At 32.5% G+C, this 24,516-nt stretch overlaps 2 protein-coding genes and 1 non-coding gene across 5 annotated transcripts; all 3 read right to left on the reverse strand.

The window, feature by feature from the left end:
- Nucleotides 1-12,815: 12,815 nt before the first annotated feature.
- Nucleotides 12,816-16,347, reverse strand: LOC102625784 (BTB/POZ domain-containing protein At3g22104). 3 transcript variants are annotated; one of them, XM_006469677.4, is made up of 3 exons: nt 15,560-16,347; nt 13,535-14,641; nt 12,816-13,408 (listed from the first exon to the last, which is right to left on the reverse strand). In XM_006469677.4, exons 1-3 carry the CDS (start codon nt 15,620-15,622, stop codon nt 12,953-12,955), a joined length of 1,626 nt encoding a protein of 541 aa, XP_006469740.1. In that variant the 5' UTR covers nt 15,623-16,347; the 3' UTR covers nt 12,816-12,952. The 3 variants fall into 3 exon arrangements, with proteins under 3 accessions (XP_006469740.1, XP_024950306.1, XP_024950307.1); XM_025094538.2 differs by lacking the exon at nt 15,560-16,347 and adding an exon at nt 14,993-15,467; XM_025094539.2 differs by lacking the exon at nt 15,560-16,347 and adding an exon at nt 14,750-14,974.
- A 2,457-nt stretch (nt 16,348-18,804) lies between these two features.
- On the reverse strand, nt 18,805-18,876 carry TRNAQ-UUG (transfer RNA glutamine (anticodon UUG)). Its single transcript has one exon. It is a non-coding gene; the product is annotated as a tRNA-Gln (tRNA).
- A 2,653-nt stretch (nt 18,877-21,529) lies between these two features.
- LOC102625502 (scarecrow-like protein 32) lies at nt 21,530-23,671 on the reverse strand. Its single transcript, XM_006469676.4, has one exon. It carries the CDS (start codon nt 23,332-23,334, stop codon nt 21,985-21,987), a length of 1,350 nt encoding a protein of 449 aa, XP_006469739.1. The 5' UTR covers nt 23,335-23,671; the 3' UTR covers nt 21,530-21,984.
- Nucleotides 23,672-24,516: the final 845 nt, after the last annotated feature.

Consider the following 24,516-nt stretch of genomic DNA (forward strand, 5'->3'; position numbering starts at 1 on the left):
TTTCATTTCAAACATTGAGGACAATGTTTCGTTCTGGTTGGGGGGAGGGAATAGTCGACAATTGTGGAATTTTGGTTAAGTTTTTACTAATTTTTTGTTGTAGAAACTAACTGTTGCTAACTTTTTGTGTTGAAGATGGCTGAATATGGAGTGTAGTTACTCTAGAAACGCATCTTCATTGTTTGAAAAAAAAAATTCAAAAAAAAAAAAATTTCAGACATTTTCTTTTTCTTTATTATGTGTTTATGTTTATTTTTCTTCTTTAATTTCTCCTCTATAAATATACATTTTCCAACTTTTGAGTCAAAGATGGCTGAATATGGAGTGTAGTTCCTCTAGAAACGCATCTTCTTTTAAAAAAAAAAAATCATTTTCGTTTTCTATCATTTTACTTGTAACTTTTCTAATTAGTTTTTATGCATCATTTTCACATTTCTGCATGCATATTTTCCTTTCATGTTTAGAATAGGTTGGGGGGTAGAATGATGTTTAAAAAAAAAAAAAATTGTGTGATTTGTTTTAACATTGGATGACATGATTAATTTCAAATTTTAGTATTTGTATTATCTTTGGTCTTAAGTGATGTTACGCTATGTTTGCTACTTTACATGTTGATGTCGAAGACAAATGTGAGTTGCTTGAAGGAATGAACATGTCATAATAAGTACCAAGTGAGTTTTTTAGCCTATTATTTTTCTTGGAGAATAACCCTTTTGCCCACTCTTTATACAGCTTAGCAGTTTATTATTTTATACACGATCTCTAAATTACTTTTGAGTTAACCCTTAAAAAAAAATTGTAAAATAAAAAAAAAGAGAAAAAAGAAAAAGAAAAAAGAGTGTGTTGCTACATTTGGAGACCCATCTAACTAGTAGATATGGAAGATTATTTAGAGCCCTAAAAGACGATGGAGATGCCATCTTTGATCCGTTTGAGCCTTTCAAGCCATCCCTTTTATTTAATATCCATAGTTAACCCTTTTGAGCCTTTAAAAAAAAAAAAAAAAAAACCTTTTCTTTGTCAACTTATCATCTTGACCCACTCCGATTTGGAGTATTACCCGATATCTTATAAGTTCCATCACCTATTTATGTTTGAGAAAATGCAAATAATTATTTTGTTCAGTGAAGTTATGCCAAATAAAAGCAAAAAAAAACAAAAAAACAAAAACAAAAACAAAAACAAAAGTTGTTGTTTCAAAAGAATAAAAATAGGTGAAATCCACCTTGCAACTTCAAAAAAAAAAAAAAAAATTCTCTGCATTTTTCTCAAACATATACTTTGTTTTCCTTATTTCCTTTCTTTGTTAGCCATATCCCTAGCCTACGTTACGTCCTAATAAAAGTCCTTCTTGATTTTAGGGAACTATAGTTTGAAGTAGAAGCTAGTTATATGGGCTAAAAAGATGTAGTGATGTTTTAAAAAAAAAAAAAGACATAAATAAAGTGGGTTAACTAACATTTTATTTGACTTGAGATCATATTATTTCTAAGCTGAGGGCATATTTATTTCATCTTGGTGAGAGCATGTGATATCATTTCTTTATTATTTTCTCTCTCAATTACCATTGATTGGAGTGACTATGTTTATTGGGTTTTAATTTCTTTGTGAGAGTGTCACTACTTCCAGTGAGATTTTGGGGTTTGACATGTCATTCTTGAAAGTAGCTATAACAAAGTCTACTGGGCTAATTCATGTGGATGGTTGATGTGGGTGTGATGTTGCTTTAGACTGAGATTATGCTTATACTTTTATTTGATTGCTATCATTAATCTGATGGAATAAATACGAGTGTTTCTATTTAAAAAAAAAATTATTTTGAATTTGAATTTTATTTTCGCTTTATTTGCTAGAGACTAGCAATAAGCTGGTTGGGGGGTGTGTTGAGTGTTAGAAAATGCATATTTATAAAGGAGAAAACCGTCATTTTACATTTCAAGTCTTACTAACAACCCTTACTTTTATGTATTTAACCTTCTTGTGATTTAATTGCATGTGTTTTATTTTAATTAAGTATTTTATGTATTTTAGGGGCATTATAGTCATTTCACAATAAAGGAGAAATCAGACGGCAAAACGGACATCACTTTTGAACTCAGGACGGTCAAAAACCTTAGGAGGAGCATAAAAGGAAAAATGACACTATTCACATGTACGGTACTATTCACGTGTACGGTACTGTATACGTTACTGTTCGTGACACTGTTCACATAGACGGATGATGACGTGGCATTGACTGATGATGTGGCATTGACTGATGATGTGGCATTGACCGATGATGTGGCATTGACTGATGAGGTGTCACGATCCTGTTGGACTAAAATTCTTATGTACTGTTGATGGTGACGTGGCAGCATATCAGTGGACGAAAAATCTCGTGTACGGTGCATGCATCACACAGGATTATTTTCAACCAAACCGCGTTACTGTTCATCCGGGTCAAACCGCGTTACTGTTCAAAGTCGGGTCAAACCGTGTTACTGTTCATCCGCGTGGTCAAACCGTGGACTGTTGACTGATGACGTGGCGAAATCCTGAGCGTCCAAACTGTTTTTAATCCGATGGCCATGATTTACTCCATGTATCTATAAAAAGGGGGCCTCTCCCCCCTAATTTGATGTCTCTGAATCCATTTTTGGGATCCATTTTCTGTAATTCCCTCTCCATCTTGTATTTTCTTCGTATTTTAATAAATTCCCATTTTGCCCCTAGTTCAACTATGAGTGGCTAATTTTCTTTCAGGCTTGGGTTGAAGGTGAAGTCTCAACATGTGTCATGGGCTTAATTTGGTAAATTTATTTTCTCTTCCCCTCTAGTTTTTGTGGATGTTTTGACTTCTCGTCGACAAATAATACTAATCTTGTCTAGTACTGCCTTGGTTTCACCGGCCCTCTAGTATAAGGTTATTATTATTTGGCACGATAAGCCCTTAGCACCATATTGATTAGAGCGTGGTTCATGAGGTGTGGATTCCCCCCTCATGATTTAATTGGCATTAATAAGGAATATTTAGCCCATGATGCATGTTGATACGGATCCAGATACCCAAGTACGTCATTTCAATAGAATTCTCTTCAATTTATTCTCACCATTTCAATACCAATTTTAGAATTTATTCTCTCCATTTTAATTTAAGTTTTAGCATATTCCAATCATTTCCACCACAAATATAGTCACCCATTCACAAAATTAATTCTACACAATTAAAATCCACCTCCTCGTGGGATCGACACTCGTCACCATTAGTCTATACTACAATAGATTCGTGCGCTTGCGAGTACATTAAAATTTGCACAACACAAGGTATCTTATTAGCCGCATAATCAACACATCATGACAGAAATCGAATCAAATAAATACTACGAATGTCGAATAGAAGAAAGAAATTAAAACATTTTCTGCAAAATATTATTATTATTATTATTATTATTATTATTAATCAACAACAGGTCTTAATATAAAGCTAAAAGTTTCTGATGATAACATAAATATCCAAAACTATATAGTCAAATACTCAAAAGCTGAAACCAAAATATTAGAAAAAAATTTATAAAGCTATAATAATAAACCTAAGCAGTAAACACGACAAACCCACCAGCTTTTTTAATTTTCTTCTTGGCTGTTTTGGAAACAAGCTTGGCCTTCACCACAACGAGTTGGTTCTCAAGCAAAAGGCTCTTACCCAAAACCTTGAAGTAGCCAAACTGAGTCACATCGATCGTGGGAACATTGTCTTTGGAAGCCTTGGCTTTGACGTCCTGAGGTACCATTGGCCAAAGCCTTTTTTTTTTAATCCATGACAATGAAAACTGATCTTTTATTCAAGCAAATAAAGCGAAACCCCTGCTCAAAGATACCATAAAAACTAGATGGCAATTTTGAACACTAGTGTCTAAAGCTCAGAGGCCTATGTATTTGATAAAACAACTGACGGAACACTAAACACATAATGTTGAAATTCAAAAGTTAAAAGGGTCAAACAAAGAATTTAAACATAATATGATTCGCCCTTGAGATAAATTCTTGGCCCTCAAATCACATGCAGAAGCAGGCTACAGTGAAGAGAGATTTGGAAGAAGCACTAAAAATGCCAAAAGATCAAAATTGCCCTTCTTGAGAAAACCGACCTTATGATTACTAAGGCGATTCATGCAAGAAAACTACTACACGAACCCTAAAAATGGAGTTGCTTACCTTCTACAGGGGATGCGGGGCAAATTAAATTATTACAGTATTACTCACAACTCAATTAGTTTTAATTCTTCCCGATTAATGAAAACATGTGAATAAGGTAATAATATATTAGTAAACCATACAAGAAAATAAAATGAATCTAATTTTATATCTCTTCAGTAGTGAATGCAGCATTGTAATTCATAACATCTATTTCATTTCGCAGAAGAACTTTCCTCTTCACAACCATTATATAGATATTACATAAGTAATACAACTAAGCTTGAAACACAAAACTCAAACAATAGCAATTTATTAAACAGTAATCCATCGAACAATTGATGTTCATTAAGAGGACATTTGTTGAGCATTATTCAACATTCTGTCTATAATTACAATTCGAAAATATTAAAATAATAGCAAACTTACCTTTTTACTATCATCTTCTCCCATTTGCATGATTATTTTCTCCTAAATTTAAAATTCTTCAATTAGGGTTTAAGAAAGAAAAGAGTTATGAATCCTAATCTAACATTGTTGGATCCTTAATTAAACATTGGGCTTATATGTGAATAATTATGTGTTATGTGAATAATTATGTGTTATGAACTGTCATATAATGTTAAGCTCAATTAAAGTGATCTAATAAAGTTTTTGATAATTTGGGCTTTAATGTATCTGACATGGTATGGATCTTCAATGTGTAGAGACTTATGAGTAATTTTTTATTCTATGATGGGTTGAAATGGGAATACCTAATGATAATAGAAAAAATTATTATATAAGTGGTTATGGTCCCTAGATTACACATATCGTTCTATTATCTTCTGACATCCCATCGTCTAAGAGATTGCTTAGAGAAAATTAAAGGATTCTTTAGGAGAAGTGTTGATCTGAAAGACAAACCACAGGGCTCTAGAAAGTAATTACGCATTATCGATTCAAGTACACTTCTGCATATTCTATTATTAACTCTTGGTGATGCAGCATGAATGCTCGTGAATTTTATGTGATGGTTTTCACCAAAGAATTATTGTTTAACAAAGAGAGTTTAGACTAGACGTTGATAAGATGTTGTAAAAGCAAATATGCATAAAAAGAATTTTTAACAAAAAAATCGAATTTTGAATCTAGAATTTAATTAGAAATTATCTTATTATGTAATTTTAATAAAATTAGAATTGTAAAATATTTAAAAGGGTTTTAAGAGGTATTAAGAAGGGTGCCACTCTTGCAAATTACATAGAAATAAATTATATAGCTAGGTTTGAGTCGTGGAAAAAATAGGTAAGAAAAATGAAAGAAAGAAAAAACGAAACATAGATAATGAAATTTTAATAAGTTTTGGAAAAAATTGCAAAGAAGAAAGGCAATATTCTGGTATTTGCATACTTGGACAAAGAAAATGTGGGATTTTATTAGGGAAGATGGAATCGATAGTATTTGAGGAACAAAAAAGGGTGTAAACAAAAAGTAGAGTTCATTTAAATATTTAGAAGGATTTTAGAGAGGTGTCAATAATTCAACTCTTCAGCTAATTCTTTCTAAGATTTAATAAGATTACATGACCATCCAAATCAAGCCAAGCTCATCACAATTTCATGGGTACTCAAGATTGTCAACTATTTTAAAATAAGATCAAGTTGTTGCAAGCTAGGCATCCAAGTGTTCTTTTTTGTTGTATATTTTCATTCTCACATCTATAAATAAAGGTTGATTGCTAATTTGAGAGGGGAGGGAGAAGAGTAAAGAATTGAGATCGAGAAACTAGAGAGAGAAGTTGTTAAGATAGGCAAATTTTCTAAGTTCTTTACTATCTTTCTTTTATTTTGTTATTAACTAATTTTCTTTCACTAAGGTTAGGATGCAATCCTATTAATAAAATAAAATCAAATATTTTTTGCTAATCCCTTCCTTATATTTTTAATGTTTATCATTTTTACTTCACATGATTTATAAAAAAAAATGAAACTCTTTTTACCATTAATATCATGTAGAATAATTTTAAATAAATCTAAGCCTTGTTTGGTAATTTTTAATTATTAGCTCTACTATTTTATGTTTTTCAAAATGGATACACAGAATGCTTAGTTTTAATACTTTTGAAGCAAAGCATAATTTACTTTAAAATTTTCACATGTGCAGTAAACAACATATTGAATTCTAGACTGTTGCTCTAATTTAGGGGATTTACTAGATAAATAATTAGGATCTATGAAATAAATAGTAATGAATCATATAAACTTATTATTTTATCACTCCTGAGTTTTCATCTCACTTTCTTTTTTTTTCCTTGAAGTTAAACATTATTTCCCTCCGCAAAATAACATTTGTTAACTATGTTAGAATTAAATTGATATAAATTTAATTTGGTTTCTTTTATTGTAATAGGGAATCCCTATGGGTTTGATCACATTCTCCACTCCGTGCACTTTCAACTAAGATTTTTGTGACTTTAGTGGGCCTAGCATTTCCAGCAATGGCAATGGCTTCATTATTTCTTTATCTTGAAAAAAATTTGTAAATACAATCGGATCAAGGTCGGTGACGACGGATATCCCTTTATTAGAATAGTGATAAGACTAAATGGCTGCTTCCCCAAACATAAACAAAGAGCTCTTATACATGTGTAAACATGATATATATAAGTAATAAATTCTATCTATTTTGAATCAGAGGCTATGACTCGAATTCATTTCTGCAATGAAAGTCAATATATCTATATGTACGTACCAATCTACAAGGACCTACATATTAGAGATACTCTTATTTTGTTCTAGCTCACTAATAAGTTTTTAAGCACAACATGACTCTCGTACTATATATATAAGTGTCAATCCACTGCTTCTCAGTCCAGCTTAATTTACATTTTACACATACGAGCTAAAGCATGAAGCTATATTTCTCAAAGAGTTGAACTATTGGCACCCCTCTAATATCCTTTGAAAAGCCTGATGCAGCGTAGTTTTATAAAAGAATGCTCTGCAATGAAACTGATGCAGCAGAAGGATGAAAGATGTGGGATGATGGATAGATGAGGATATTTTCAATACTACGCTGACTTTCAAGATATTGGAATAAAGAAACAAATTAAATCCACGTTGATTTTAAGAAAACCTGTGAATGTAGGTGTTAAAACTGGTTAATTCCAAAAGAATATCTAGAAATAACAAGAATAAGACTTGAATCAAGAGTTTATTCCAAGAAATAACCAATAACAAATAATCAAGGCCTGCCAATAAAAGCTATAAAAGACACTTATTTATACTAATTACGACTAATCTTAATTTGACTAGAAGACCTATTTTAATAAGAATTACACCTAAACTAGGAATATAACTTATATAAGTTGTCTAAACAATGAAACTCTAAATATGAAACAGAATTAAACTAGAATATGAATTAATTAAAATATTTTAAATATTATAAATTTTAATTTAATTAGGATTTCTTAAATTTTTTCCTTTATGTCATTCCAGTTAGGGTGGAGAAAATTCATCCTCGAATTTTGCTTGTTGTAATTCCCAAGATAATCTTTATTTTTCTTAAAATTAATATTTAAAATACAACTTTAGTGTTGATGAATAACCTTGAACTTTCCAACCTTGGTGACAATATCCATCCAATCTACCCAACAACGCGAGACAAAATCTCCAATCAAAAAATTTTCTAAGAATATCCTAGCTTAGCATCCTTTTAAGCTCCCAAAAAAACCAATAACAGAAGAGTTCTTAAAATCTTTCATTTGTTGAAAAATCTTATGATACCTCTCTCCATTTGAATTGAGGAAATAATATGTGCATCAACAAATTTTCGCGGTTCATATGAATCAATTAGCGGATCTTGAAAAGCTAAAGTTGATGTGAATGGCCAATTGATATTCTCCTTAAATGGAGTAACACTGACAAGGGAAGCAAAGTCATTGTTTTCCTCAATAACATTTCTACCATAATATGCATTATCATGAACAACTTTATCGAACTCATATTTCTTCTTTATGCATAATAATTCCGTATTTTGAAGCTTCTCTAAATCTTGAGCACCCAAATGCAGAGTCCTCAACATTCTAACAAAACATCTTATTTGAGGATGAAATCTTCACTTTGATGCTATGGTTTCATGACTTAAGTTAATTTTTTCTTTTTTTGGTGTTTGTTTAGGCTTTTTATAAGATCAAGAAATTTAAGGATAATATTATAAATTAGAGAACATACTGGGTTAAAATTATAAATAAGTAAAAGATGGGATTACCAGTGACGGTGATATGAAAGGTTTCAGGTTGGTGAGTGTTATGGTGGCAATTGTTTGACTTGGAATCATTGTGAGCTGATTGGAAAATAAAATTAAAGTGGGCGTGGTTTATGGTGAGGTAGCTAACAGTTTTGGTCTCGCTATGCAACAGTTTGCAATTGAATCCTGACGGTATCATTGGAAATATGTTCGGTGGGTTGAAGGAAAGCGGACAGAGAAAATAATTGACTGAAAAGGGTGGCGGTTTAATGGCATTGAACGGGTGGAACGACGAGTTTTAGGTGCTCTCGAGGGATGGTTGCAGGTAACAGTTTCAGACGGTAATGACTAGAGTTTGGTCGCAGGATGATGGCGAGTCTGATGGCAGCAGTGGCATATGGTGACAGTTGCTGGATTGTGACGGCAATGTTAGTACCTGTGTGGCACCGGCCAAGATTTGATAATTTGAGATTTTTCTTTTTTCTTTTTCTAAATAAACTAAACAAAAAATAAAAATAAAAAAAAAAGTTTGGCGGTAGATACCAATGGTTTATTCTAAGAAATAATCAACAACAAAATAATCAAGGCCAGCCTGTAAAAACTACAAATTACACGTATTTATATTAATTACGACTAATGCTATTTTTACTAAAAAAACCTATTTTAATATGACTCATACCTAAAATAAGGATAAAACTTATATAAGCTATGGCTAAATAATGGAACTCTAAATAGGAAACCAAATGAAACTAGAATATAAATCAATTAATATATTCCTAAATATTATAAATTTTAATTTAATTAGGATTTCTTCAATTTCTTACTCTGCATCAAGCTAATGTAGTGTAGTTCAACAACAGCACGCTTTGCAATGAAACTGATTCAATGAAAGGATAAGCTAATGTTGCAGCATGACAAAAGATGTAGAGTAGTCAATAGAGAAGGATATTTTCAGTACTCCGTTAATTCTTGAAAATACCAGAATAAAGAAATAAATTAAATCCATGTTGATTGTAAGAATAACCACAGATCTAGATGTTAAAACTCGTTGATTTCATAAAATACTGAGAAATAATAAGAATATAGCTCGAACCAAGAGTTTATTCTAAAAAATAATCAAGGTCTATCTGTAAAAGCTATAAAAGACACTTATTTATACTAATTACGACTAAGCTTAATTTTACTAGAGAACCTATTTTAATAAGAATACAAATAATGAAAATCTAAATAGGAAACGATAATTAAATTAGAATACAAATTAGTTAGAAGATTACTAAATATTATAAATTTTAATCTCATTATGAATTTTTCAATTTCTTCCTCTGCATCAAATTAATGGAGCAAAATTCTACAAAAGAATACTCTACAGTGAAACTGATGCATTGAAAGGATAAACTAATGCAGTGGACGGATAAAAGATATAGGGTGATCGATAGATTTGGATATTTTTATTACCCTATTGATTCTTAAGAGTACCGGAATAAAGAAATAAAATATACTGGAATAAAGAAATAAACTAACTCCACATTTATTCTAAGATTACTGCAAATCTAGATATTAAAATTCATTGATTCCACAGAATGTCAAGAAATAACAAGAGTAGAACTTAAACCAATATTTTATTCCAAGAAATAATTAACAACAAATAATCAAGGCTTACTGGTAAAATCTAGAAACAACACTTATTTATACTAACTACTAATCCTAATTTGACAAAAAAAAAAAACTTATTTTAATAAAACTCACTCTTAAACTAGGAATACAACTTATATAAACTATACCTAAATAATGAAACTCCAAATTAGAAACCAAAATTAAATTAGAATAAAAATTAATTAAAGGATTTCTTCAATTTCTCACTCTGCATCAAGATAAACTGATGTAGCTAAAGGATAAAAAATGAAGGGTTGTCAACAAATAGAGATATTTTCAGTACTTTGTTGATTTTTGAGAATACTGGAATAAAGAAATAAAGTAAATCCGTGTTGATTCTAAGAATACATGTGAATTTAGATGTTAAAATTCGTTGATTCCACAAAATGCCAAGAAATAACAAGAATAGAGCTCAAATCAAGAGTTTATTTTAAGAAATAATAACAAATAAACAAGCCTACTAGTGAAAGGTACAAAAAGTACTTATTTACACTAATTACGACTTATCCTAATTTGACTAGAAATACCTATTTTAATAATAATAAGATTCACACTTAAATTAGGAATACAACTACCAAACTCATGCAGTATAGTTCTACAAAAGAACGCTTTACAATAAAACTAATGCAGTAGAAGGATAAACTAATATAGGGTGATGGATAGATGAGGATATTTTAAATACTCCATTAATTCTTAAGAATATGGAAATAAAGAAATAAACTAAATCCACGTTAATTCTAAGAATACCTGTGAATCTAGGTGTTAAAACTCACTGATTCCGCAAAATGCCTAAAACCCTATTTCTTAAAGAGTTGAACTATTAGCACCACCAATAAGTTTTATTCTACCTCACCAATAAGTTTTTAAGCACAACATGAATCTCATGGTATATATTGAGTATCAATCCATTATTTCTCAGTCCAGCTCAATTTACAAATTACACATTCAAGCTGAAGCCTGAAACCCTACTTCTTAAAGAGCTGAATTGTTGGCACCCTCTAAAATCCTTATAAAACCCCTCTCATACTATAATTACATTAAAGGACAACATAAATCTAACTATACTATTATATAGTAGGTTTTTGGTCTGGTATTTTAAAATGTGGAAAAGTTTGGGAAAACGCATAAACCACGCAATTTATGCACTTTAAGTTTTAGACCTCACGGTTTTAAAAGTTTCTCGAACTTTTTTGCACTTTAAAACACTGGACCAAAAAACTACTATGTCACTATATTTCTCTTTATAACTCTTTACATCCATACAACTACATCAAAGTGTTTTACCTTTTTTCTTTTCTCACAAATACTTTTGCATTCTAAACTTTTTCTTAATTGAAAAAAAATATTACATAATAGCTATTTGAGTTCACATTTAATTATGAAATTATATATCATTTTTTTGGGTTAAATATATATGATTTAATAATTCAAAAATTTGTAAAAAAATTTTGTAATCGGAGTTGTTTGGAAGAAACTGATTTTTTTTTTTTTTTGAATCAGAAAGAAACTAAAAAAGAAAAAAAATTATTTAGGGAATTAAAGTAGGTTTTGACGTAGAAGGAAATTGAGAAGAAAATTACTAGGGTGCTGATAGTCTCACATTTTCTTAAAACATTTTTGGCCCAGGCCCATTAAGAAAAAAAATGAATTCGATCCACAAATCACAATGACAACGCACGCATGACACAATCCTCAATCCTCGCAGTCAATGACAAGTCGATATATATATAATGGTCAATGAGCAACGTCGTTGCCAATTCATTTATCCTAGTAATTGGCCGCAGCCCCAGGCAATGGCATCGACGGTAAATAAACACCAAACAACATCGAAACTATTGGGTAATATATTTACTTGACTTACTTAGGATGTTCTTTGTAACTTCACTAATAAATAAATTAATTATATTGTTTGGATCGGAATTGGTAGTGAGTAAATCTTGGAACTGCAAGAAGAGTAACGTCTAAGCAAATTACCAACCTCCTTATCTTTGCCTGTTCTCGCTCTCTCCATTAATATTCTCTCGGCTCAAGCGGAATTAACCAATTAATTATCTTAATTACTAACGATAGAACAAGTTAATTTCTTGTTTGTTACGGCACATATGTACGACTTTTATGCAGTAAGAGACAATTTGGTATAAAATGAACATGTGCGGACCAATTAAAAATTCATGTAAGGGCGCATTCATGGCACTGTAAGTATTCGGTCCCCTTGACACTCAATGATGAAACAAAATCAACCGCCCCTTCTCATTGAGCCACCTGCATTCAACGCCAAATTAATTTCAGGGAATTAACAAAACGATGAAACTGATAACATTCGCTATTTTTGCCGTGTTCTTTAAATTTTATTCTGATAAGAAAGCCCCACATCTATGGGCAATGGCACCAACTTCCTTCTCTGCCACCATTTTATACAGAATATTCGATAGAAGTGTTAATATCCGATGCCCTCATTAAAATAAATGTTTGCCACGGCGTTTCATTGTTTGCTAATGATTCTTTTCTGAGACTCCTGCTAAAAGATAAAGAAGAAAAGAAGAATGGAATGATCTTGATGAAGTATATTCAGCCTTTTGAGTCACCCAACAAAATTTTGCCTTCCATGCAGAGCATATGCCAAATTTGCGTTACAGCTTTTGCACAGTGTGAGAGCGACTTGAAGAAAAGGACTTCACATTTGTTGTGACCTATCTTACACAACACACGACATTACATTACAGAGAATAAAATAGAGAATAAACAGCTGCTACTCAGGATAAAATCACACAAAAGTTCTCTCGCTTCTTTTTTCTGTAACTGTACAAGCAAGTTCTCAAATACTAAAAATGATTCTCATGCTATAAGTATGTGAGAAAATTAATGTCCTAGAGACATAAGTTATGCAAAATTTCTATCATGAACAAAGCTTGGGTAGGGATCTTGCATTGCTATGCCTTGAGACTTTCAATTTCATGATTTTTGCCATCTGGGTTTGCATCTTTCGGCAAACTTTCTCCAATTCCATTACCCTGCATTGCATTACTTGCAAATGTGCTCTCAGCTTCTCATTATCCGCAGAAAGATCGGGTTTCCCTGCATAGAGAACGATTTGTTCATTGGCTTCGTCTTCCTTACCCTTCTTTTCAGTTTTGTTGAAGCTACAAGGTGGATCATTTTCGAATTTGTAATTATTAGTGGTGTGGAGTAAGCTTTTGACCTTGAATTGTTGAGAGATGGGAGCTTGGACTGCTGAATTTGATGGAAATTTTGCATTCTGAGAAAGGTGCAGGCAAGCTCCAGCTGAGAGTTTCTCATAGTTAAGAGCACAACAAATCTTTATCTTATCTTCCTCTGACAATCCTGCATGCACCTATATTTAAACCAGATTCAGTTCACAGATTCATAAGGACATGATGTAATGGAATTTATTTACTAGGCCATTTCGTTTTAAAGCCACAACCAACCTAAAATAAATCTTGTGAGTTTAATGTAGTACCTCAAAAAACAAGTCAATGGCATGGTACATTTTATCTTGAGATTCCCTGGCAGAATCTGGCAGGGCCTTGGCCAGAGCCAGGAACTTTGAGGGTTTTAAGCAAGGATCTGGAGCTACCTCTGCCATATACAAATCCATCAAGCTAGCAACTTTCTGCATTGGCATCAAAGATACTTGAAAACCACCTCTTTGAATAAATGCTTTCAGAAACCTAAGAACAAGATTCACATCATATAAGTAATTTGTCCCATGTGGAGATGGGACAAGTAGATTGTCTAGAGTAGCTTGATCCATCTGATAGCCTATCATACTCTCCAACTTGCTCCTGCTACTTTTGCTTAAGTTGAAACTCAAAGAAACCCGAAGAAACCCAAATAAACTCTTGCAAGAAACAGAGCTCTGGTCAAGAGTATAGAGCATATCAATGATAGTTTCCACAATTTTGCACTTCTCGTCTGCTGTGGCTGCGGAGGACTTCGATTTATGGTAAAAAAGGAGGAACTTACTTATAATAGCATGATCGATGTTTCTCGAGACCATGGATTTTGTCACCATTTCAACCAACTTGGGACTCAAAAGTAATAGATCTTCAAACCACCAAGTTGATCGAGTGAAGCTGTTTTTTAGACTCTCGGTGCTTCTACTGTCACTGGAGAACCGAACACTGGAGCTATCTGGGGACGAAGTTGATGCACAAGGACTCGATTCGCTAGTCAAAGCCAGCCTCCCCGCTAAAGAATCCAGGCATCTTCCAAGTACACCAGCAGAATTTGCAATCAGCAGAAAATCTTGGCACTGCTTCAAAGCAATCAAAAGCTCTTGCCAAGTCCAATACTTGATCTCTTCAAGCGATTTTTCTGTTTGTTCCAATAAATTGTGCTTTTCAGAAGCGGACTTGTTCATCTCCATGAATTGTGCAGCAGAATGTAGGAGGGAGATATTGGAAGGAGTTATATCGATTCTGCCATTGTAGCAAAACCTTAACACTAGCTCGAAACCTTCTGCTCCTCCAGGAAAGTCATGGAATATCACTTTAAGATTTTTCTCAATACCAACTGATTTACCAAATAGCTTGCTTAATCTGCAGGAGTATGAAGTAATGATTTTCTGCAAATAGCCGTGAAGAAAAAAGAAAGAGTTAGATGTGTTACAATTAACCCACAAATTTTACATAATAATTATTAAAATTATACTTCTTGAACAAACAACTAGTACCTGACCATAATTTCTTTAGTTACAATGACAAAACTAGAACAGAGAAGAATCTAAGTAATAAAGCTTGAGGCAAGATAACAAGTAATTGAGGCAATTTAAGATCATTCCAAATCACTATCACTTCACAATGAAACCTTTAAGTGCCTAGATTCCACCGAAAGAATTAAATTGATGTTTGTAAAAATGAATTAACTCATTGAATTTAACAAAACAAATGAGGGAGATTGATGGGAAAATACAGACCATAAAAGGATGAGAGGTCGTTATGGAGAATAAATTTTGGAATGTTAACTAGACAACGCGGTGTTGACTAATCACAACAGCAAAGAAGGCCAAAGATGAAAGCAAACCATGGTCCTTCTCAGAACATGTGAATAAAGCAAATGACGGTATGACCATTATTAAAGCCTCGTAACAAGAGCAATAAATGACAGAATAAACAAACGAAAGTGAAAAAAGTAGCAGCCCTACAATGGCGATGAACCAGAAGCTATAATAGAAAGATCAGAAGCTAATGTAAAGTTGTAAACTTCCCACATCACTGCATTATAGGTTAGGTACGAATTTAATGGTGAAGGTCCAGCGATAGCCATAGGCCCATGGCCATAGAGCGCATTAACTATTAACATGGTTAAAAAAGTAAAAAAAAAAAGAATCGAAACAAACTACAAGAGAATGTAAGAATCATGACACTTTTCACTCATAAAAACTCCAATCTTCACAATCAAAGACACAAGAAAAAAAAAACATATTAATTAGAACCCAGAATACAAAGTGAAGATGCAAAGCAAAACAACTAAAAGATTGTACCTTGTCCACCATGAAAGTCTCTTGACCATTCACATCAACTTCAAGATCACAGCAAACTGCCATGACTCCTCCAATGAACAAACCCTGCTCAAATCAAGCGTCCTTTTTTTTTTTTGGAATTAGTATAAGATTAAAAAAAGGAAAAAGATGGATGTTTTTAACAACCCAACAGAGACAAGGATGTTAGGAGGCCAAGTGGGAAGTGAGGAGGAGCACTGAGGGAGAAAGTCATCATATTCTGATATAAGCAACAAGACAAGCAGGAAAGAATAAAAACAAAATTGATAACTTGCAAAACTGCTTTTGGGTTTTGCAAATAAGTTCACAATTAGCAGTCAACTTTAGTTGCAGAAGCAATGTGGTGGGTTTCAACAGAGACACGATACAAAGACAAGACTCAGAGAAGCAATAAGGAGCTCAAAGACAAGAAAAGAGAGATGTATATAAATATATTATAATATAATATAATATAAGATAATATAATAAAACTATGTGAAGCAACCAAAAACAGATGTTGTGTGCGTGACCCTTACACTGTAACCTCTATCTATCTGACATTCTTTGGCTCTTTGCTAAGAAAATAATTTTTCTCCATAGACTATCGTCTTTGGTAAACCATAGCATGTTAAAATACTTAATAGTAGGTTAGGGAAAAAAATTAAAATAAGAAATAAAAAATAAACAACTGGGATTTTGTTGAGGGAGACCCTAAGCTTAGAACTGAAGCTTTTTTGCTGGCTTGCTTCTCTCTCATTCCATTTTCATCGCTGCAAGTCTCTATACTTGTGCACCCACCAGCTCTATTATTTTGTTCATTTTACTATTTTATATATATGTATATTTTTAACTTTAATTTTTTCATTCTTTCTTTTTCCATTTATATATTGCCTGCATGTGATGATGTTGAAAGACTGAATTGCCCATTTGGGTCCTTTAGTTGGAGACTTAGGTTGGACCACAATCTTTCTGTTGGCCTCACTGAAAGATCGCCATCTTTAGTTGACAATGGATCATGTATTCATGTTGTTGTAGTTACCCATCTGTTCCCTTATTAAATGTTTTTTTTTAAATGATTTTGTGATAAAATTATTTCTAATTCTTGATTTTATGTGTAACAAAATAAGTTAAAAAAGTGATTAAGACATTGAGTTAATTAGCTCTAAACCAATTTTAATATAGCTAATTGATAATTCAATTTAAAGTGACTCTTGTAAATAGGGTTACGATAATCTTAACTACATATGAAAGTTTGATCATCTTTTAGAATACAGGGATTTTATATTTTCCAATATCTAAACTAGCTTTGTTTCGCCTCTGATGTTTAGTAAGAAACTTGTGAAACTTCATTGCATATAAAAACATTATTGTTAACTAGTTATAATATAAAATGTGTAAATAAAATTTAAAATATAAAAAAATCATAAAATATGGGCAGTCTTTCGTTTTAAAATACATATTAGAGCTAAATATTATCATCTAGCTCTAATTAATATATATTATAAACTAACTTCAAATTTGCATTGTAATTTTAAGTAAAATGTATAAATATTCGCATTGAATAAGAACTATTCAAAATTTAACTTATAAACATTACCACCTGCAAAAATTTCAATTGTATTTGTAACGAAGTAAATGTTTTTCTAAAAACATATGAAAACTGAAGGCCCTGCATGCTGCATCTGCAAAGCAACCAACTTTTTTTTTTTTTGTTTTTCTTTTCTACGTTCATGCATGCACGTGACGATGAGGATAGGATAGGCTAGCGAGTGTCACGTGATCAAGATCAAGATCAACATTATTTTGGAATTACATTTTTAACCCCAAACGGCAAATTCATTTACGGCTTCACTTTTTGGTCGTTGCAACTGTACCTAGAGAGTTTGTCTAATTATCAACTTCTTGCCTTCTTGGCATTCTGCTTTTAAGTTGAAAACGGTCCGTCCAATCCAACTTTAAAGAACAAAGGGTATTTCTGACATTCTGTTGAAAGTTGAAACTGAAAAAAAAAAAAAAACATTAATTTTTCAGAAAAGTAAACACCCCATCGGCCTTTACAAATTACAAAACCCCCATGATGGGGATCTTTTTATCCTTACAATCATGAACCAATCATCTCTCTTTGCTTTCCCAAGCCAAAGAAACGATGTCGTTTTCTTCCCGCGCCTTAAGAAGTTTGTGCCAAAACTTAAAAAATAATGGGCCCAAACCAAGTCCAAAGCTTCAAATTTCGCATCATTATGTTTCAAATTTTAATGAGATTCATTGATACCTTTCTTACTAGCAATAACTTTTATTTAAATCCATAAAATCTCATTAAAAATAATGACATGATACGGAGATCTCATTGTATATCATAATTAAGTTTGTGGGATCACCCCCGTAATCCCTTTTACTCGAAACTTCTAAGAGACATGTTTTTAGTTTAGGTAGGGGAAAAATTGGCTGATCCGACTTGAGTTCCAGAATTAATTTTACCTAAGTATATTTTTTTTAAATATTAAATTTGGGTTTAAGATTCACTTAAAAATATAAAATTACCTAAAATATATATTTTAATGTTTATTTAACCACTCGTAACTTATATTTAAAGTTTAAAATACCTTGAGCCCGAATTTTAAAGCTTATTCTAATAAAAATAAAAAATTTAAAAACTATAAATTTGTAAATAAAATGAATTTTTTTTAAAGCCTAAACCTGACATTTTACCATCTCTATTATATAATTAGAACATTACAAGAGAACAACAATAACGCTTTAAATTATTTGGTTTCTCTTGTGGTTTTTATTTGGAGTTCGAATCTAAATCCTTGTGTTGAATAATTAATTTTCTATTATTCATATTATAGGATAACAAGCATAACAAGAGAACTTCTGCTCATTATTAGTTGGCCTGGTGGAGAAGGTAGAGCAATTCATGCTCTTGTTATTCTGCTTATTGGTAAGCAGATGACAGAATGCATGCTGAGAAATGGTAAGTTTAGAATGAATTCAGCGTGTTGAAGTAAAAAGCTTTTCTTTTTATGCATACAAAAATAGTTCTCGGTGTTTTGCTCATGCAATGATAAAAGAAGGAAGAATTTCCAATTATCTGAGAAATGATGATGGTTGCTACCTCTTTCTGCCTTTGCCTTCACGTGAGATGACGGTCTTCAAGCCTATGAAGAAAGTTGGGCTCTGAACTTTGTAGTGGTCTTGTTGAACAAAACGGGCCATACGTTCTATTCAAACACATTGAAAATTCAAAAAGGTCCCACCGGGAGTCGAACCCAGGTCGCTGGATTCAAAGTCCAGAGTGCTAACCACTACACCATGGAACCCACTAATGGCCGTAATGTTCTTATAAAAGTAGTAAATTTTATTTGTCGTTAACATCCAACTTGGGATTTTGTAGGGGGTTAATGGAAAGGAAACCTATTTTATCACTCAAACAGAAAAACGGAGTGTCAGCATCGAACTGAAGATCACATTCTAGATTTGATATTGGCACATCCCATTAGGCATTAGCTGTACATGTTGGGTATGAGTGCGACTATTCATAGGCATACCAAGGTAATGCGGCCCTATTCGTTTCGTTGGTATCAGAGCCTTGCTTTGTCTTAGTTATTTGACGTTCTGTTTCTTGGACTTGTTTGAAAATATTAGGGAAGTTCTCAATCATATACCTTAAATTTATCATGCTACAGGTTTACTTGTGTGCCCAACTGCAAGTTCAGTTGTCCTGCTGCAATTTGTGCAGTTCAATTTTGTCTCCAAAAATAATATGCTCATGCTGCCATTTTTTATATTTGGACAAACTTAAAACTAATATATTGATAAACCATCCCCTTATAAACCCCCCCCCCCCCCCACCCCCGGCAAAAAAAGTGCAAATTTTAAGTTTAATAGTAGAACAAGAAGAGTCATATATTCTCTCGTTTCCTTTCTTAAGTTTAATATTTCCGCGCTTTTTGTTTTTTGATTTTCCTTTTAATATATAGTTTTAACGCTATATAAGCAATCATCTCAGCCTTGGATTGAACTAAATAAATGACCAGATTTTGATATCCAAATTTTAAGTTAAAATACCCCTCCACACACAAACACACACATATATGGTGTCGATCTGTTCCAGAATCCTGAACTTTATTAAAGTTCAAAAAAGCTATTTAATCTTGAGGTTGAAACTTAAACGCAATAGTTAAGTGATAAGAAGCTATTGGTAGGCGTCTTCATTTTTTTTTTTTTCATGTAGATACGCTGTTAAGTCTTACGGTTTAATATAATTAGTTTTTAGTGCTATTAAACCGCATGATTTTATAGTATATTGAAAATTAACCAGCAAGATTTAACAGCATGTCTACATAAAAAAAAAAAAAACATGAGTGCATCTGTACCATTTATACACACACACACACACACAAATGAGAAAACTATTAATCTATACAAATTAATAGAATAACGGCATTATACTATTAAAATATGTCTTAATAGTTTTCTCAGACTTTAACGAAGTTCAAGATCCTAAATTGGAACAAACACACGCATACATAAAATGATCATTAGAATGAATATTGACTTAGGGGTAAATATGTAAACACAGAGGCATGACATTTATCATTGCCTAGCTTTAATAACCAGCATCAAATAAAGGGCCAATTAAGTGATTAATATTGGCCTAAGGCTAGACCTAATATGAATAAAAAAGAATGTTAATTAATTGGGCTAATGTTGTTCATTCAACCTTCTCGTTTTAGTTTCTATTTTAGTTCCTTCACAAATTACTTTTTAAGTTTTTTTGCACTAAGATGTGCATAAAAGAAAATAAGAGAGATTAGAAGAACAGTGCTGGGCATGCATGTTAATGATATTCATACAAATAATATTAATTATGGAGAGAAAATAGGAGAGAAATTGGGATGACAAAATGCTCTATGGGTTTCGTCGTTTGGGATTCCATAAGCGATTCCATAAGTCCGCCTAAATAGGGTGAATTTTGAATATTTTTTGGTAAATGAAGTGGGGAATAGAGGAAAGATAATCCCCAAGTTCTTAATAGAGAGAGGTTTGGTTTTGTACTCTTCACCTATCCTTTTCCCCCCCCACTCCAACCCCAATCCCCAGCATATATAAATATTTTTTAATTTTTATTTAATAATTTTTATTTTATCAATTACAATATTGATTAATATTTTTTTATTTTTACCTAATATAAATATGTTATAATTAAAAGAAAATCCCTACAATATAAATATTATTCAACTCTAAAATATTGTTATGTTTCTTTTCTTTTTTAAGTCTTAAGGTGCCCCTCTCTTCAAACATTTTGCAGCTTTGATATCATTTCAAGATATTGTTTCAAACTTTTGAAATTTTTTTAATAATTTAAATACTTTATAATATGGTTATGATTTTATTTAAGTATCTAATTTTTAGTTTACTGAAATGATGTATTTGTACTTACTATAAAAGAAGCAAATGGAGAATGAGATGGGGATAGAGAAATCATTCCCCATATAGAGATTTTCTATCCTCACCCCACTAAATTTATTAGGGAATATGGTGGGAATAAGGGTGAAATTTTTAATGAGGCAGGGAATAGTGTAGAACTTCCCACCCCACCCCATTGCCATTCTTAAAGGAAAGAGAAGAAAAATATTTAGTAATATTTTATGGGCCAATTAATTTTTAGTTTTATTATTAATAATAATAAAAGTCAACATTTAATTTGATCACTTGATTTACTTGGTGTTAAAAGACTATGATTTTGTGTATTTTATTATGTAAAAGCGGCTCCCGGTTTTGTCCGTGCCGATTAAATTCAAAATGATTCAAATTAATTGCATGATCATTATTTTATGATTATATTATTCTTATGAATATATCAAAGACAAACTTTCATTTTGGTTTTGTTATTACATGTATGGAAGAAAATTTCAACTCTGAAAATGTAAAAAAAAATTAATTTTGCACAATAGACATGTTTAACCAAATGAAGTTGGACTATTTCACAAAAGAGTAGATAGACATAACACTTTTAGTTCTTATTTTTACAGACTGATTGAGAAAGGGCTAGCTAACCTACTTGGGTTACTTTCTAAACTTCTGAAAAAAAAAAAAGGCAGTACATATGGGAAACAAAGTGACGGATATTTTTGTCTCATAGAAAGACAACATGTTCATTTTCTTTTCGCCTTTCATGATTCATAATCTCATGTGAACATCTTGACAGATCAGTGAACTTATATGCTCAAAATAATCCTGCCGTTTTCTTTATTGTCTCATGCCCATTTGCAGCCTTTTGACAAAGAGAAAAAGCAGCCCCTAGTCTGTCACTGGCCTAATCGTCTCACCAGTCACCAAAAAGGATAGGACCACACAAATTGCAAAACCATAACCACAGGTTTGCAGGCCAGTAAACTAATCAAACCACTTAAGTCCACACCAATTTAATCCTCCAAGCCATTTGGGACCCAAGCTGTGGCAAAAACTGAGTTGTGACCCTTCCATGTGAGCGCCAACATCTCTTCTTCTCTCTTCATGCCCCACCCACTAGCATGTTCATCTAGCAATGACCTAACTTCTTTAACAGTCTCTTCACAAAATGGAAGACTGAAAAAACCTGCATTCTTCATTCTTTGTGACAATTTTGACCCTGACTCTGACCTCTCTATTCTTTGAAAACCTTCAAAACTTATGATGTTTTCAATCTTGTGACCGACATCGGCTTCATAGTCTAGCCTTTGGCGACTTTCTTTGGGCAGGAAAGTTTCCAAGGCATCAAAGGGTATCCATAGGTAATTAAAACAAGTTGCAATTCTTGACGTGAGACTAGAAGCACTTAAATCAGAATCCTCATCGACTACAATCATGATACAAGGGTTAAGGCCTTTAATTAAATGGAGGAAAGCATCTCTTAAAGAAGCATCTTGAGCATTAATCCCCCTTCCTTCATCATCATATAGGTATCGTAGCCAATTTTGGCAGTTGATAACTAAAGCTTCATCTTCCCTAAGGTTCAATATAGAAGGAGTACTCAAATGACTTAATAGTGACTCAAAATGAAAGCTAGAGGAGGACTCTAATTTGGACATAACGATATCACCTGCTGAAGATGAGTCATCGATTACTTTAAATTCAAAGGGAACGTCTCTAAACTTGGCGAAATTCCCCAAACGAAGGCCAACTTCTTCCGTTGATACATTAAGCAAAGGGGGAACCGGTGGCCTAGAATAAGGCACTGTGATTCTAAGTGAAGGAGACCCTTCTGGCCTTTTAGCCAAGGCGTCTATGAGAGTAGGCCATTGCATACAATGAGTGATGCTAAAATCTAAGATGTGGACTTTTGAGTACCCTTGAATTGCTTTTAAAATGGCACTATTTGAAGCACAGAAGCCAAAACGGTGCCAGGGGATTAGATCAACGTACCCAGCTAGCTCAGTCACGCTCATTAGCCTTCTGTGATTTGTACTGCTACCATTGAAATTACTAAGTGTTGTTGGACAAACCTTAGAAGCCCGAGAGATGAGTGCCCTCAGGAAACTTGACGTAAGCCTTTGGTTAGGGTCACCGACTGGAGAGGCGACATTATTGAGTACCCACATCACTTGTTGAGCCAAAGTCACATCGTTACTTTCCAAAGCACTGGCACAGTGAAGCAGAAGCTTCTCTATACATGCTCCATCGAGGCTACCAAGACACCCTCTAAGTGCTCCTGGTATGGAACTTTGACCAGTGTTAAAAAGGCTTGGGTTTTGCAGAGAAATGGACGAAGTGTTTGCTCTTAGCTCAGCTTTCATGGCGACATATGAAAGGTTAGGATATTGTTGTCTTTAATTAACGTGCATGTAACGTTTGGTGGCTTTAGGATGAAGAAATGAGAGAAAATGATATTCAGAGAATTAAAAGGTGATTGTGTTATACTGTTTTGCACGCGTGTGGTTGGTATTGGTGGATGGGATTGAAAACCTAGGGTTTTTATCTTGTTTTAGATGTTTACATATACAAGTTCCTCAAACTTAAGAAGTTAATATGAGGTGTTTAGAGATGGAAATTATTTACTTATCTTGACGTTGGCTGTGTTTTAAATGTGTTGAATTTGTTTGTGGAGGAAGAGACATATGGAGAGTTGAGAGTTAGTTTATCTATTACTTGAACCATATATATGTGTGTGTGTGTGTGTGTGTATGTATATATATAGAGGCGAAAGGTCCTTGTTGAACGAATTATCCACATAGAATGAAGCCAAAATTATACATAAATGAACCCTAGATTTGCAATATGATGACAATCCTTCATGAGGTTGAGGTAGCACATGCAACCATTTCAATTAGAGTTCATTTAGGAATTAGATGTGCCACTTAGATTCATCTTCATAGATGTGTATGTATGAAAAAAATCCTTCCCACCTCTCAGCTTTCCCAAAATTATTACAAGGTTATAATTCGGGCATGGTTATAACATGAAAATATAAAATTAAGAATTATACATATATACTACTATATTTACAGACAGAGCATGAGACATGGAAAAATTTTGTATAACTCAGATCATAGGACTTTAATTTATCTATCTATCTATCTACATATATATACATATATAATTTTATACATCTGTTTGTATGTAAGTATAAATGTTATGACAAGAATTGAAGTTAATTATATATATATATATGAGTAGTTTTTTTGTCAGGGATTTTAAAGTGCGGGAAAGTCCGGAAAAACTGTAAAATCACATGGCTTTAAAGGCTTACAGTTTTAAAGGTTTCCCGCACTTTAAAATTCTTGACTGGAACACACACACACAGACATATATATATATATACTATTTGTACATAAGTATAAATGCTATGATAAGAATTGAAGATAATTATTTACAACTTTTTTACTAGACAACACATTATTGTTTTATTGATTTAAGCTCAAAGTATCTCATTTTAAATAAAGACCTTAGGTCAACTAACATGCAACTACCTAAAATAT

Source organism: Citrus sinensis, chromosome 2 (assembly GCF_022201045.2).
Source record: "Citrus sinensis cultivar Valencia sweet orange chromosome 2, DVS_A1.0, whole genome shotgun sequence".
Classification (NCBI taxonomy): domain Eukaryota; kingdom Viridiplantae; phylum Streptophyta; class Magnoliopsida; order Sapindales; family Rutaceae; genus Citrus; species Citrus sinensis.